At 58.7% G+C, this 16,823-nt stretch overlaps 1 protein-coding gene across 1 annotated transcript in view; it reads right to left on the minus strand.

The window, feature by feature from the left end:
- Window positions 1–3,337: 3,337 nt before the first annotated feature.
- The window catches only part of PPARA (peroxisome proliferator activated receptor alpha), a 48,911-nt gene continuing 35,425 nt past the window's right edge, over window positions 3,338–16,823 (minus strand). The window contains exons 6-9 of the mRNA XM_090272258.1: window positions 16,568–16,706; window positions 15,628–15,830; window positions 8,275–8,722; window positions 3,338–5,561 (exon numbers count right to left, since the gene is read on the minus strand). Coding sequence (XP_090128384.1) covers window positions 5,314–5,561; window positions 8,275–8,722; window positions 15,628–15,830; window positions 16,568–16,706 — 1,038 coding nt within the window. The 3' untranslated portion in view covers window positions 3,338–5,313. The remainder of the gene's footprint in view (window positions 5,562–8,274; window positions 8,723–15,627; window positions 15,831–16,567; window positions 16,707–16,823) is intronic.

The raw sequence follows: 16,823 nt of genomic DNA on the forward strand, positions 1-16,823 counted from the left end.
CCAGGAGGCTGAGCTGAGGCCCCCACCCCGGGCGGCCCCTGTCCCAGGGGACAGAGCTGGAGGGGCCCGTGTGAACCTGGTGCATCGTGATGACGGATTTCAGGGGCTGCTGGGCGCACGGGAAGAGAGGGGGCAGCTGGTGTGGCCCCTGCTCCGGAGGGAAATGGGGAACCACTTCCCGCCCAACCCAGACGAGCAGTGGGAAAAAGGAAAAAAGGAAAGCAGACCCAGGTCTTCGTTTGCTGCTTCTTGACATAAGAAAAGGATGTTCCTTGTTTTTTGGTAGATAATGCCTTTCACAACCACGGAAGTCCCTGATGTCATCAGTCACGATGTGACGTCAGCCATGGGGGCAGTGGGCCAAGGGTTCCCACAGGGTGTGGCCGCGTTTCAGCCGGACCACGTCCCCTGCCCCCCTCTCCCGGGGTGGGGAAGGGGAGGAAACGGCGGCGTCCCTTGCGTCTCAGACAGGAATTGTGAGGAGGACGTGGTTTGGGATGGTCCCACTGCAGGCCTGAGAAGGCGCCTCGGGCGGGGGGCAGGCGGTGGGAACGCAGCCCGGGCGCAGCCTCGCCTCTGTTCCCGGGCACAGGCCACACACGGTCTTGCTAAAAAAAGAAGCGTGAAGCCTGCTCCGCTGAGATAAGGCTCAGGGACCTGCTGCACCCCACAGAGACGGCGTGACGGAAAGCACTGCGGAATTATTTAAGTGGAGCAAGAGGACGCGTCCTCCTGGCAGAACTCCTCCCGTCACGCTGTCGTCCTTACACTGCGGTTCCCAGAGAAGTGCGGTGTCCTGCGTCTGACCAGACGTGCTGCCTTCATTCTTCTGTTTCATGGGCTGGGCGGTCGGTGACCGATTTCTTCAATTCTATTAAAATGGCACCTAAAAATGTATAAATCTCAGCAAAGACTTAAGAGCCTGATCTTAGCGCGCTGTGGGCAGGTCCCTCGGAGGAGCCGCCGCCGGGACCGTCCCGGGACCGGAAGGTGGAGAGTCGCTGGCCGACCTCCCAGCGCCCAGCAGCTGCGGCCGGGGGGGCACGTTTGCCTGCTCGGCCGACCACAGCGGGCCCGCCGGCCGGCCTTCCTGCTGCATGCGTCACGGGCACGTCACTGCCCGCCGTGCCGGCGGAAGGCCGCTGCTGTCGGGCAGGCAGGAGGCCCCGGAGCTGACCGCTCGACGCAGACGTGGCTGGCGGACCGTCCAAACAAGAGCAGGCAGAGACCGAGCCCGGCGCCTGGCGGAGCCAGGGCCCTCAGCACGGGGCGTGTGGGAGGAGGCTTCCGTGGACTCAGGTTTTTATCAGTCAGGAAGCCCTCAGCTGGTGGCATCCACCTTAGCCTGCAGCTCTTAGGGACAGTATAATTTCCTCACCGCTCCTGAGCTAACACCGTCCCGGGGACTCAAAGGCTTGAAGCGAGACCCCGCCCCGGAGCACGGGCATCAGGCCAGCGGGCTCAGCACTGGGAGCACGGCGCGCGTGTGCCGGAAGGGGCGTGAGGTGGACAAAGCACGCTGAGCCCAGCCACCGTGGCCAGGTGGCCCTTTGTCCCTGGGCGGTTTCGCTTAGCGATGGGGGTGATTCTGTCCTGGGCCCCTGAGCAGCTGAGAATCGGAGGAGATGCCTGGCCCCCGCTTTCCAAGCCATGAAGATCCGCGACATGGGCAGGCAGTTGTGAGCACTCAACGTGTTTTCCTAGCGGGCTCTGCGTTTTGAAAGGCCATGGGTTGGAGAGGTACTTTGGAGGTGGCTGGCTTTCCCTGGGTCCCTGGAAGCTCCCAACCAAAGGCCAGGCCAGCGGTCAAGTCTGTTTCAGCTGGGCATGCCAGGCTTGTCGGTAGAAACAGTGGACCCACAGTTCCTAAGGTGTCCCAGAGACAGGTGTGAACACCGGGTGAAGACCAAAAAAACCGCTGTGCATCCAGCTGCTGGGACCCAGTGTGCCCGGCGGCACTGGTTTGTAGAGGGAGCAGCAGGCAGGAAACGCCCGTGCGCAGAGGCACCGAGGGGACTACGGGGTGAGACCCTGGCAAGTCATGGTCTGACTGGGCTGGCGTGGAGGCGTCTCTTTCCACCCGCCTCTGGCAGGATTTCCCCACGAACAGACTTCTGCGTGGCCAGTGGGCGTCACTGGAGAGGAGGCCTCCGTGCGGGGTCACCGCAGGCCTGGCTACCGCCCCTGACCCCGTCATGCTCAGGCTCAGTCCCCCTACACCGGGCAGCGACTTCTGCACGCATGTCTTTGGTGCTCCCTTTGAACAACAGAAGTTCCTCACAAAGCCATTTAGCTTCCATTTCTGTGGGGTGGGGGGAGCACACCACCTCTGAGCCCTAATCGTGGGGGCTCAGGACGCAGCAGCTCGAGCACCTTCGTGTGGCCAGTGCCTTGGACAGATCGGTTGAGGTAGCTGACGTGCCGTAGGTTTGCGTGGGTAGCATGCTTGTCACGTCAAAGAAGGATGGCCTTTGCCTGGAGCTTCTGCTCTGGTCTTAGGATGGAGCCTCGTCCACGGCCCCTCCACACAGTCCTCGAGGCCGTCTCTACCCATGTTCTAGGACGGCCCCAGGCAAGCACCCACCAGGGCAGCAGGCAGCTGCGTTCTGTGCTCTGAGAATGGAAAGCAGAAGGCCGCTTAGCACGCGGCCACCCTCGTGGGCATCCCTGGACACACCGAGCACCGCGTTCCCTCCTGGGCTCCACCGTCACCATTCATGTGCGCACGCATTCCTTGGGGAGAGGCTAGGGCTCATCTGGTCGGAGTTCTAGAAAGGGAAACCAGAGAGCGAGGCGGGAAGCAGGAGTGGCCCTCACTGTTCAGTCTCCCGAATCCCATTGTGGCCAGTGCACTGGGAGCGTCCTGTGTCGATGACATTGGACGTCACGCCCTGGCTTCCTACAGCACGGCCCTCGCCGGGTGGCGGGTGCAAAATCTGCGTGAGGGACACTGACCGGAAATGCCCAGGGGGCGCGACAGGGTGGGACCCAGGCCCAGAGCTGGCTGCACGGTGAGGGGGCCTGTCTCCGAGGGGCCCCCGTTGTCCCTCCATTCTCACCAGTGCTCAGGACCGAGGCTGTTTGCAATCTGTGTGGCCTCTGAGGGGTTTGGCGCTCTCTGCGACTGCAAGTCAGGACACGAAGAAGCGGGTGTGAGCACACGGGCTGAGGCACAGTCACGGGGTGCATGCGCCCAGAGGGGGGCTTTGTGCTCGTGCTGGGACACTTCTTAAGGCGATCAGAACGCTGCCATTGTCCTTCGTGCTGATGTTTACGGACACCCAGTGGGCAGGCGCCGCTCCCGGGGCCCCACTGGAAACGCCCCAGTGTACGGAGCCGGGCGGAGCACTGGTGTTTGACCACAGGCACTCTGGGAAACCCAATGAGCTGGCCCAGAACATTCCGAGTGGCAGTTAGTGACTTATTTAAAGGGAACAGGAATATGTGATTTTTCTTCCTGATAAACATGAGTGTCAAGTGACTGTCAAGCTGAGGTCTAGTGGTCGCATCGGTGGCTTCGCGGGGGACACAGCTAGTCGCGTAACCAGGTCCTGAGAGAACCCACACTCGGTCACGCTGCTTAACGTACCGCCTGTGCCTTCTGGCAGCTCGATGTGACGCGGGGTCACTCAGGGTTTTACGAAAGTCCACACAGAACCGGCGCCGTGTCTGAGGCTCACTTTCCGAGGCCGTGGTCCATGGGGACAGCGCAGGAATCCAGCCCCCAAGCCCGTGACCTTGGCCGCCGCCGCCCTCCAGCCTCCTCCGTGCGGGTCCCCTTCCAGGAAAGAACGCTGAAGGGACACTCCCCGGCCCCGGAGCGCAGCGCCTTCCTGACCAGGATGACCGGGACTCCCACGCGGTAACACTTATTTGCTTCCAGCAGATGCTTTGAGGGGGTCTCCAAAAATAGCAGACTGTGTGTGGGTTGTGTAGAGCCTGTCCTGGTGGTCACTTCCACCTTTTTTCTCATCGGAACCAGGTCTTATAAGGACAGTGGGGGAGGGGCGTCAAGGGCACTGCCGGGTGGGGGCGGCTGTGGGCGAGGTGTCCGGGGCCCCTGTGACGGCACTGGCAGGCGGGCTGCTGAAGTGTCCGTAGGGACAACGGATCTACTGTGGTGACAGGAGAAGACAGTGCTCCCAGGTCCCCGCGCTCCAGACACAAGCAGCAGGAGTTTCTAGCGGCTGGAGGCTGAGAAGTTGACCTTTGAGGCTGAGGCAGGCATTTAGGTGTCGGAAAAAACCCCCTTACACGCGTGGCTGGAAAAGGACACTTACTCTCCAGCTTTGTAAAAACCACCAGCCTGCCGTGGATCCTGAGACTAAGTGGAACCACCTTTTACAGGACCTTGAGCCCCATCCCTCCCCAGGTGACCCCCCCAACTATATAATCACCCTCGCCTCCTCTTCTCCATGCCCGGAACAGCTATACCACCAAGCGTTACGAGAATAAAGCTGCGTGTTTTCAGAAGCAGCACGGGAAGACGCAGGAGCTGCCTTGACACGTGGGGCACCAGGAACACGCACAGGTGGCGCGTCCAGCTGCCCTGAGAACACGCCATGGCCCCCAAGCGGCCCAGCGGGGGCGGTTCAGCTTGAAGGGTCCGGGCGGGAGGGCTGGGACGCCCAGGGACCTCAGAGTTCGTCACCACCCTGCCCACCGATGCCAGCATCACCCGGGCCGTGAGCCAGAGAGCAGCGCGGCCGGGACGTGATCCCCCGGGACCTTCTGCATGAGCCTGGAGACAGGCTTCTCCGCGGTCCAGCTACAGCCGTGCACACGGGGAACCGGCAACACAGTGGCTGCGCTGTGGTAGCTTATCAAATACTTCTTAGAAATTCCAAATTCTGTGATTAAAAAAAAATAGCACGTTGCCTCGCCTCAGATTCAGGAAACAGAATGTAGTCTTCTGAATAAATACTTTGCTTTTAAAATGCCTAGCCTTTGGGTTACACCTAGATATATAGGGGTACAAAAGTTAAAAAGTGCTGGTTAGTTTCAAAATGGTAAAGGAGCCCAGCAGCCCACAGCGGCACCGGGGGAAGCCAGGGAAGTCTGCGGTAAACCACGGCTGGGACTCAAAGAAGTCTGGCTGGCACCAGACGGCTGAGCGGCCCCCTGCGGGTTCTCCAGGCCCCAGCTCCGCAGGCTCTCAGAAGCACCGGTAGAAAGGAAGGTGGGTGGAATGGGGTGGCGGTTACCTCGCGCGTATGCACGACGTCCTCGAGGGTTCCGCGGGGACGTCCGGCGGAGTGGGCTCGGCCCCGCGTCCCCTCGGCAGCGCCGCCACCTTCGGAAGTCCGCGAGCGCTCAGTACATGTCGCGGTAGATCTCCTGCAGCAGTGGGTGCAGCGCGGCGTCCGACTCCGTCCTCTTGATGACCTGCACCAGCTGCGCGTGCTCAGTGACCAGCTGCCGGAGGTCCGCCATCTTCTGCAGCAGCTTCGGGAAGAGGAAGGCGTCGTCTGGGTGGTTGCTCTGCAGGTGAAGCCTCAGCACGTGCACGATCCCCTCCTGCATCCTCTCGATCTGCCCGACGTTGAGCAGGCCCGGGCGGTCTGTCCCCAAAGGAGAGAAGACACGGCTGAGTCGGCCACCCTCCCGGGAAGGCCCAGCCTGAGCAGGCGGTGTCCTCGCTGCACCCGACCTTTCCCACCCGACGCTCCGGGGCTGCAGACCCGGGGGGCCCGGCCGGAGAGGACCAGGTGTTTCCAGAGTCAGTCCGCTAATGGGGCAGATGGGGCGGGCACTCATTCCTCAACCTCCACACGGCCGTGGGCGGACGGGACCTCACGGCGTGGCCCTCCCCATCCGCGTCTGCCCGGTTCCCACCTGTCAGGTGGACAGCCCCCAACAGGAGGGAAAGTAGACGTTCGGATGATGGTTACCACAACCAATTCTGCATAATACGGGAGGTGAAATTCTTCCTCCTGAGTCCAAGCTGGATGGTCGGGTTCGAGCTTTCCACTGATACTCCAGAACAGGGACTGTGTGAGCCCAGGGTTTCGTGGGAGAAGGCACTGTTGTGACAGGTGCCTCCCGAGTGAACCAGGTGAAAGGAAGCAGAGCGACAGATGGGGGACAGGTACCGGCAGGAAAGGACGCCGAGACCCGGGGCTGGAGTGTCGCCGCAGGCCGGGCCTGCGTCCCCACCAGGGGCCCTCCCTGGGGGAGCCGGGCTGCGGGCACCAGGGTGTCTGCCCTTGGTCTAGAGAGTACCCACCCCTCCGCTACTATAGTTTTCAAAAGTGTCGCCTGTGATATAGGCTTTTCTTTCTTTCCTTCTTTTGGTTGTAAATACATAGTTTACCTTTGAACAATGCAGGGGTTCGGAGTGCTGACCCCTATGCCGTTGGAAGTACACGGCTAACTTTCGACTCCCTCCCGACTAAACAGCAGTCTCTGGGTATCTGCAGGGGGCGGTTCCGGGACCCCTGTGCACACCAGAACCCACAAATGCTCTAGGCCCGCATATGAACCCCGGCCAGTGCACGCGTTGGCCCTCCTCAGCCGCGGATTCCCAACCAGGGACTGAAAACGCGGGTTTCAACCTGCATGATTTTATTAACCAGTGTCACCTCAATAAATTCAATAAAAATTTTAAAAAATACTGTTTTTGATCCATGGTTGTTTGAATCCATGGATATAAAACCTGGGGACATGGAAGGTCAACTGTATATTTATTGAAAAAATCCAAATATAAGTGGACCCATGCAGTTCAAATTCATGTTGTTCAAGGGTCAACTGTAATTTTTAAACTTTAAAATAGGAATTAAAAACATAAAGTGAAGCCCCACCTCATCATGAGGTTTACTACACAGCTCACCAGACACCTTTCTGTATCGGATCGACACAGGGTTCTGTAACTTCCTGTATGAAACTGATCACACTACATACACGTAAACAGCTCAGCTCCCACAGCGCAGGCCTCGCGCGTCCAGGGGGCAGTGACAGGTCACGCGCGCGTCGCGGTGTTACACTTTCTGCCGGGGCGCCAACAGCGCGTCCTCCGGCGGTTCACCCCGTGCGACCCCCACCGAGCACTGGGGCGCCCCTGGGCGGCCCCGCCTACCGCGCCCCCCTCCCCGCCCCCCCGCCTGCGGGACAGTCACTGAGACGCCGTCGGGCACAGAGGAGGCGGCGCCATCGGGGGCCACGGGAGCCTGACACGTGGGGGCCGCCGGGGCGCAGGGCCTCTGGGCGGCGGCCCGCTTTGGTTGGGGCGCAGAGGGAGGACGCTCCAAGTGACGGCAGGGAGCGCAGCGCGGCGGCCGCGCGCCCAAGTGACATCGCCGGTTCTCGGCGGCGTGGGCGGGTGCCCCCGTGTGCGCCGCGCGGGTCCCGCTGTCGCGCCGGAGGCCGTTCCCCGCGGCTGCTGCGCTCGGCCGTGCTGCTGCGGCCCCACCAGGCGGTGCGCACTTTGCGCCCCGTTATGTCAGAACAGGGCGGCTGGACTACCTGCGCGGACTCTGGATGTATGCAAATGAACCTCATGCAAATGAGCCACATGCAAATGGACCCGGACCGGGCCTCACCCATGGGAAATAAAAATGGACTTTGCGCATCCCAGGAGGAACGCTGAGGGTCCCAGCCTGATACACTGACTGGCCTGGTGGGGGGGAGCAGGGGGATGTAAATAACCTGCCGAACGTGTTGATGGGTAAACTCGCCCTGCCCGCACCGCGCTTGGCGAAGTGTGGACGTGGGGCCTGCAGACACATGGCCACGTGCCTCCTACAGGCTCCTCTGGGCGACCGGGAGTCTCCACTCCGCTTTCTCCCCCTCCCCCATGAGGTGGGGTGGGAGTCACCCCCCGCCCCCCAGCTTCCCTTGCTCCTTGGTCCGCGAGTTTCCTCTTCTCTCCACCCCGTACCCCCTAGGATGGTCTCTGGTGATTTCTCAGCAAGGCTCCCCGACACGTTGCAACCTTAGGGGACCGCTCTCATATACGGGGCCCACTGCTGGCTCGTGGCTGTATCATATTATACACCATACGTTCTATGACATGGTTACCCATGATACCTGACACACTGCTTGATGTCACTGTTATATTCTCGTTATAAATGTTTACATACCATAACATCAATAAAACACAGCGTGCCGTACGTGTTGGTACCTAACAGTACGTGATACGCTGCCGGTGTGAGCCTCACTGGGCTCCCGGGCGGTGGCTCAGACCCCGCCCCCGCCCCCGCCGGATCCGCTGCTGCCGGCTCTTCGCGACAGGAGTCTGGAAGCCGCACGGCCCCAGCGATGAGGCCGGGAACTCACCTCCACAGCAAATGATAGCGGCCACGAAAAGGGCAAGGTCGCTGTCGTCCAGCTCCAGCGCGTTGAACTTCATGGCGAAGTCGAACTTGGGCTCCATGATGTCGCAGAACGGTTTCCGGAGGCTCTTCAGGAACTCGCGCGTAATAAACCCATTCCCGTACGCGACCAGCATCCCGTCTTTGTTCATCACAGAAGACAGCATGGCGAATATGGCCTCATACACCCCGTATTTCAGCAGAGTGACCTGGTCGTTCAAGTCCAAGTTCGCGAAGCCGGGGATGGACTTGGCGAATTCCGTGAGCTCCGTGACGGTCTCCACGGACGTGCACTGGCAGCAGTGGAAGATGCGGACTTCCGCCTCCTTGTTCTGGATGCCGTTGGCCACCAACTTGGCCACCAGCGTCTTCTCGGCCATGCACAAGGTCTCCATGTCGTGGATGACGAAAGGCTGCAAAGGAAGGCGTGGGCGTGAGTGATTAGCTGTCCTCCTTATAATCAAGGGACCGGCGAGTAGCCGCTGCGTCCGACCAGGTGACCTGGGGAGAATCGACGTGCGTACGAAACACAGTCCTCGTCCTAAAGGACCTGCACGTTCCGGGGGGACTGGGAGACCCCAACAGAAACAGGTCAGACACCAACAGGGGCCACGTGGCGGTGGGTGTGGGGTTTCCTGCGAGGAGAGCAAAGCACTGATTTGGGGCAATAAAGCCAACCCAGCGGATGTTAACAAAGCGCTTTTACTATTGTATGACATTCTCTGAACTCCTAAGTACCCCTGTAGTCGCCTCTGTTATACGCATTCTTAATGTCGCCATTGCATGAGCTTTATACAGCTGTCTGTCTAACACTGACCGCTGAACACGTCAGTTCGGCCTGGGAGTCTACACCTCGGAGAGCCGGCCTGGCTGGGAACGGAGCAAGCAGCGGCTGTTGAAGCCTCGCTGTCTGGGAACAGCCTGCGCGCGCCTCGGAGAGCGCCGATCTGCCTGCGCCCGAGACTGAGACCCTCGCATCTGAGCTCCCAGCTCTGCATCAAGGGACAAGCCCCGTGGCAGCACGCGCCCCGTGCCCTTCGCTCCGAAACCCGCTGCCCTGCACTTCGGAGAGACCAAGTGGAGGACAGAAGAGATGGCGGCAGGATTTAACGCCTGCACGCCCAGAAGTGCCCACCCGGATGGCGGCGCTCAGGAGGACGGCCCAAACACACTGCCGGCCACGACCGAGGCCGGTGCGTGTGCAGAGCTGGGACAAGGCACTGTCCGCTGCCGTCCATAAACACAGTCCGTAGGCAGCCCATGACACGTCGCCACGACGCACCTGGGCGTCCAGGTTCACAAGAGCGTCTGAGAAACCAGCACACACCACCTGCAGGCACCCGTGGGCGGCCCCGGGCGGGCAGAGCGGCAGCGGGTGTGCCGGCACCGTCCGATGGGCTGCCTTGGACATGTTTAAACCGAACCAGAATGTGCAGTACAGTACCGGGCAAGAAATAACCTGATTCCACCTCCGGAGCAAGGGGATGTTTTAAAAATTACTACACATGGGTGAAAACGTTCTGAAACCAAATTTGAAGCCGGACTCCTAAGTATCTCAAGAGTGAAGGAGGGAGACCAGTCCCCCAGCGTCTGCAATGACCGCATAAGCAGCCAGATCCCCAGTGTTCCCAGAAAGGGCAGCTCTGCTCCACAGGAGGCTGAGCCCAGACTGAAGGTGCCACCCTGTACAGGATGGACGAGAGGAGCATTTGTGAAGGACAGACGGCAGCCTCCCTCGATTTCCAAACACAGACTGTGAAGCCGCTCTGATGTGACTCAAATCCCTGTCATTTTGAAGTGCATTTAGCAGGGAGGGAGGTGGGAGATGTTTTTTAAAAAGGAGCTCCATGACGAAAACAATTGGACAGTGAGTTAAAGGAGGCAGGGCCTCCCACAGGCTGTCACATGTGTGTGGGCTGGGAATCTCCCACCCCAGGGTAGGGCCCCAGCAGGTTTGGTGACGGAATGCTTCTTTTTCTCGGTAGCCTGTCACAGGACTGGCACGGGGCCCCGTGCAAAATGAAAATGGGGCCCTTCATTCAGAAATGATTAGGAACCTTAAGACAGTGACAGCTTAGCGTGCCACCCCAGCGCGGGCCTCCAAAATGGAACGCACGCCCAGGGAGCTGCCCCCGGTGAGTTTTATGGGAAACACTCTCTTAAAGGGGGGGCGGCGCTTAAATGGTAACAAATATTTCGTTTTTCTAAAATGACCACGTGGATTTTAGAAGGCAGCCTCATTAACTGGCAAATTTGGAAACCATCTGAATTCAAAACAAGCGGTAACATTAATAAGCCAGTGCTTATTCAAGCTGGAGAAACTGTAGCTTCAGCAGCTGAGAACTGGCAAAACATTACCGGTAAACATTCTTAATACGACTGTTTAAGCAACCCATGCCGCTAATGGTTTACTTTGGCCTGTGCCTTTTCTACTCAGGTCTGAATACGAATCCATCTGACATTATAGGTGGTCATGTCAAACGAATAAGTCACACATGCTCTAAGGAGTTCACACAGCTCAAGGCTGAAAGCTGCCCCGCGGCCCCCGACGCCACCCCACGCCATGGCCAGCAGGCTCCCGGCTGACGCGTCACTACCGCGCTGACCCCCAGTGCTGCCCTGTGCGTGATGCGATTATGGCCGCCCAGCTCCAAAATCCATTTCAACAGCACTTTCTAGGAAATGTTAGCACCATCTCTTAGGAAAAATTTGTGAATCGCTGGTAGAATTGCCTGGGATGAATAATTTAATGAGCGTTTGGTTAGGTTTTACTGTACACATCTAGAAACAGTATTAAGTATGAAGTCTGTTTTCAATCTAAGGACAACCTATGCAGTGTGTGCATCATATTCCAACCAAACGCTGGCAGCAAACCCCACGTGCGGCGGGGTGCTCGTCCCAGAGACTCTGAAATACTGAGGATAAGGTTGGAACCCCTCTTCTGCAGCCAGTTTTAGAACCTGTTCTCGGCCACATGTCAAAAATCAGTCTCCTTGCTTCACTTTCTTTTTTTCAGACGAGACACTTGCCTGTGTAACTCGGTCTGCGTTCCAGGCTGGCCACCAGGGACTCACGGTTCTATCTAAAATCCAGTGACCTTCTCAAGGATAAACATTTTCCATGACTGAAGATATTCAAAGGCCCTAAAGACAGTTGCCCACAACTTTGAGTAGCATGGGAACTCTTGACATGAACATATGCTGTCTGCTTCGTCTGACCTGAATACACTCTTGGCATGTCTGTTAGATTTAAAAAGCAGCCGGACTGCTTAGCTGCCACCTTGTGTTCTGAGTTGCTGACGTCTAAGTGGCGCTAGAGTTGTTGCTTTTTTAACTAGTGCCCGCACCTGTTTTTCAGAGATGGGCTGTTTAGACCAGAGGCAGCTAAGACTGAGCGTGAGTGTGCAAGCGCGCATGTGCAAGCGTGCACATATGAGCTCATGAGTGTACATGTTTGAGGGTGCACGGGAGTCCATGAATGTGTGTGTGTGAGTTCACAAGTGTGTGCACACACAGGTGTGAATGTGTGTGCGTTTGTGTGCGTGCATGTGTGTCTGAGTGTACGTGGGAGTTCACAAGTGTGTGCATGCACAGGTGCGCATGTGAGTGCGTTTGTGTGCGTGCATGTGTCTGAGTGTACATGGGAGTTCACAAGTGTGTTCACACACAGGTATGAATGTGCGTTTGTGTGCATGCATGTGTGTCTGAGTGTACGTGGGAGTTCACAAGTGTGTGCATGCACAGGTGCGCATGAGTGTGAGTGTGTGCGTGCATGTGTGTGTCTGATTATACATGGGAGTTCACAAGTGTGTGAACGCACAGGTGTGAATGAGTGTGCGTTTGTGTGCGTGCATGTGTGTCTGAGTGTATGTGGGAGTTCACAAGTGTGTTCACACACAGGTGTGAATGTGCGTTTGTGTGCATGCATGTGTGTCTGAGTGTACGTGGGAGTTCACAAGTGTGTGCATGCACAGGTGCGCATGTGAGTGCGTTTGTGTGCGTGCATGTGTCTGAGTGTACGTGGGAGTTCACAAGTGTGTGCATGCACAGGTGCACATGAGTGTGAGTGTTTGTGTGCGTGCATGTGTGTGTCTGAGTATACATGGGAGTTCACAAGTGTGTGAACGCACAGGTGTGAATGAGTGTGCGTTTGTGTGCGTGCATGTGTGTGAGTGTACGTGGGAGTTCACAAGTGTGTGCACGCACAGGTGAATGAGTGTGTGCGTTTGTGTGCGTGCATGTGTGTGTCTGTACGTGGGAGTTCACAAGTGTGTGCACACACAGGTGAATGTGTGTGCGTTTGTGTGCGTGCATGTGTGTCTGAGTGTATGTGGGAGTTCACAAGTGTGTGCACACACAGGTGTGAATGAGTGTGTGCGTTTGTGTGCATGCATGTGAGTGAGTGTACATGGGAGTTCACAAGTGTGTGCATGCACAGGTGCGCATGAGTGTGAGTGCATTTGTGTGCGTGCATGTGTGTCTGAGTGTACGTGGGAGTTCACAAGTGTGTGCACGCACAGATGCGCATGAGTGTGAGTGTCCGTCGCAGGAGCGGCACTGACTTCAAAGCTCCTCGGTCTCATCTGTATGCTGCTTTGTCAAAAAGGTGACGTTCCTGACACCACCCACTGATCAGCTCGTTGCCTTTCTTAAGGCACTGTGTGTGGGACGCAGGTCTTTTGGAAGCTGTGTTCCCCCAGTTCCCTGTGATGTTTCTGTCCCTGTCACCCTGAAATCAAGGGGCAGCAAGTGCCCTGGCAACCTCCAACCTGACAACGAAGGGCCCCGCTCACATTGCGCCCAGCATTTGGGGTCTCAGGGGCCCACACCAGCCGCATCCTGGTGGAAACAGATGCCTGGTCCTCAGCCCCCCCCCCGCCTCCCTCCGCCAAACCCCTTCCCCTAAAGCGACCGAACCCACAGTGCTTCCCAGCAGCTCCCTTCCTCCCGAGACCCTGGCTCGGTCCCTTGTCCCCGAACCCCTCCGTGTGCCCCTCCTGGTCCACCTGGCGCCCTAGCGGGTTCCGGATCAACCACGGGTCTCTGCTCCAGCCGATGCCCAGGCCACAGCAGTGGTTCTCAGGGGGCAAAGCCGTGGCCTCCGCAAGGGTCACGTCGGCTGCCCGCTGGAGCAGCTCACAGCCCGCTTCCCAAGCAGGAGTGCCCCGCCCGGGGCCACGTCTGGGCCACAGTTCAGGAGCGTGTACCCCTGCCTAGCAGGCCCTGCAGGCAGCTTCTCCGGGGCTGGCGGGGAAGGGGCCAGCCCTGCTGACGGCACAGCAGCCCCATCTTGCTCCGTGGTCAAACCCGTCCCCCAGGTGCAAGCCGGGTGAACAACTCTGTTTACAGCCGAGGCAGGTGCATGGCCGTCCGCCTGACACTGCGCGCCTGGGAGGCTGGTGCGCCTGCAGCTCCGTTAACGTTAGACCCGTGTTCTCCAAACCTCCCGGCCGCACGTCCGGGTACTGAGAAACCGCCTCCGCCTCCCGGCCTCACTCCAGCATCACAGCGCTTCGGCGAGGGCCGCCATGTCGTCCCGGGCCCGAACGTGTGAGGAAAGCCCTGAGTACTAGGTCACGGAGCACACGTCAAGGTGAATCGCTCAGGACAAGCTTGGTCTCCACAATAATTTCCCACCAAGAGACTGAACTGCTTTCCGAACCACGTTAAAGGTGCAGGCTGTGGTCTCCAATGTCACTGCGGTGACCACCAGGGCTCTGGGCAGAGACTCCGGCAGTGGCGGTGGCGTCCCGCCCATCAGCCCCTCTGGACTGAGCACAGAGGGGAAACCAGGGGCTGGGCCTGCGGCGGGAGCTCGGACCTCCGAGTGGGGACAGCAGGAGGGCCATGCCTCCAACGTGGAGGGGACATGGCGGAAGGGAGCCCGGCTCGGAGCAGGCCATGCCGCACAGGCAGCAAGCGACACACCTGGACGTGATGGTTGCAGGTATGTGGTGGTAACAGGCACCCACCCTAACAAGACACCGAACCCTCTTTTTCTGATACACTGAAGCCCAATCCGAGACTGCCGGTCTATCATTTATCTCCTTAAGACCAAAAGTCAGGTTCTCCGAGAGGAACCAGCTGCCCAGATGTCACCGGCCCTGGCCGAGCGTGACGGGGCTCCTTCTAATATGGGGGGACCTCAGTGGGTCGTCCACAAGGGGAATCAGATTAATATTCAACAAGAGTGGTTAAGAGTAAAGATGACTTTTAATTTGCTTTAAATTATGAAAATCCAAAGGAGAGAGAAGGTCTCAGAAAGATCTAGAAAGATCTAGAAAGCTCTGAAAGAGACCAGAATTTCTGGTGACTCCAGTTCTGGGCTACACTTACTAACCACGTCCAGGGCAGACAGTCAAAGGGAAAGGGTCCTTTGCTCTCCCCCTCGTGACCCAGAGTTGGCCCGGCCTCTGGGGCCGCCCGGCATGGGGGCGCCTTCTCCAGTCTGACAGCGTTTGCTTGCAGCCGCCTATTTAATCGGGGAATTCACTAAGAATCAAAGGACTCGGTAAAAAAGCAGTTTGGTTTGTTCACGGACCTAAGGAGCTTGTGAAATACTTTACTTCCCTGTGACTGAACATTCCAGTTTGTGATTCCCAATAAGGCTGCCTTCAAGCTATTCATTAGCACAAATGAAACCTGTTTCACCGGGCTTGGAGGGAAATGCCAAATACCTGCATCTGCCAACCTCTGGCCGTGCCCCTCTCTGAAGGCAGCTCTGAGGTTAGTTCTGGGATGGAGCCAGACTTGGTCACTCAGGGGGTGAGGGCGGGAGGGTGCCAGGCCGGGCCGGTGATGAAGTGCGTGCCGGGGTCCCCGAGCGGCACTCACAGGTGCTCCTTAATCCCAAAAGATAGTCAAGTTTCTGTAAACAAATCAGCCTTTCTAAGCCCTTAGGCATCACTGCCTTCTCCTTGAAGAAAAGGGGGGGGTGAGGTCACAGAGGAGGGTGCAGTCTGGGGAGAAACCAGGCAAGAACGCAGTCTGAGTGGGGAGTGAATAGTTCCATTTTCTGGTGTTAAACGGGGATTTAAAATAAAAAAAAAAGAACGCACTGCAGACACGACCCTAGAATCTGGCAGCCACAACGAGATTCTTCGGTGTATTCATCACACAGTCGTTACAATGACCTGGTCGCCGGGAGCGCTGGGTTCGATCGCACCCGGAAGGCGGCGGCTGGGACGCTGCGTTGCAGCTCCCTGGATGGAACGTTTGCCCTCCATGGTCCCCCGCTGCCGGGGAGACAAACGCCATGTTCCCGGCGTCTACCACCTGCCCTCCCAGCCCTGCTCCGCCAGTCCGGCGCCGACACCTACCGGGTTGTTGCTGGCCTTGCCGGCCAGGATGACGCGCGCCTTGACCTTGTTCATGTTGAAGTTCTTCAGGTAGGCCTCGTGGATCCTCTTGGCCAGCGACTTGAGGTCCGCGGTTTCCGAGTCCTCGAGGTCGTGTTCGCACGTCAGGATTTCCGCTTTCAGCTTTGCTTTTTCCGACCTCGGCATCCGTCCGAAGCGAATTGCTGGGGGCGGGGGACGAACACCGGGGAGCGGGAGTGAATACGGCGGCCCCCCGCACCGCTCGGCTTTCCGCAGGAGGGCCCGCGGCCACGAACGCCAGGGTGGGGCGGGCAGGGACCGCGAAGCGGGGAAGCGGGACGACGGTGACTGAACACGAAATAAAATAAACCACCCAACTTTGGCGACGAAGATAAAACTCCAACTCCCCTAATCCTGGGCCGTCCCCAAAAGGCTAAAACAGGAAAGGCCGCAGCGGCCACCGCTCCGTGAGTGGGCGGGGCCCGGGGCTGCCTGCTGTCGGGCCGCGCCTTCCGGTTCCGGTTCGGTTCGGTTCCGGTTCCGGTTCCGGAGGGGCGTGGAGCCCGAGGGAGCGCACATCACAGCGCTTCCTGCTCCCAGCAGGCGGACGTGCAGCCTTCGTGAGCTCGTTACTGCACATTTCGCTTCGCCTGAGAAGTGGCGTGTTCTAAGACCCGCGCGCGACTGAATGCAGGCAAACCCACGACGGGACCAGGGGCTGCCGACCTCCTGCCAAACCCTCCGCGGCCGGAGCTTCTCACAGCGCCCGCCGGGCGGTGCGCAGCCCCAGCCTCTGGGGCCTTCATCGTCTCAGGCGCTTACGGTGACAGCCTGGCCTGGGCGTTAATACGGCGGCGCGTTCCTTCCGGGGGCGGTCCCGCCCGCAGCAGGGAGGGAAACTGAGGCACGGGCTGGGGAAACGCGAGACAACCTTACCTACCGTTATGGGACATCCCGACCGAAAGGCACTTGTGGAAGCGGCAATACTGGCACTTGTTCCGGTTCTTCTTCTGGATCTTGCAGCTCCGCTCGCACTTGTCGTAGGCCAGCTTCAGGCGGATGGTGCGCCGGAAGAAGCCCTGCGGGGGCGGGTTCGTGAGTCCAGGCCGGGGGCGCGTCGCTTTCGTCACGAGCGCGGTGGTTTATTTGTTCTCTCTTTTCAAATGAACCAAACTTAGGCCCCGGCTGCTGCGGCT

Source organism: Furipterus horrens, unplaced genomic scaffold (genome assembly GCF_987537825.1).
Source record: "Furipterus horrens unplaced genomic scaffold, mFurHor1.1.pri manual_scaffold_4, whole genome shotgun sequence".
In the NCBI taxonomy this organism is placed as follows: Eukaryota; Metazoa; Chordata; class Mammalia; order Chiroptera; family Furipteridae; genus Furipterus; species Furipterus horrens.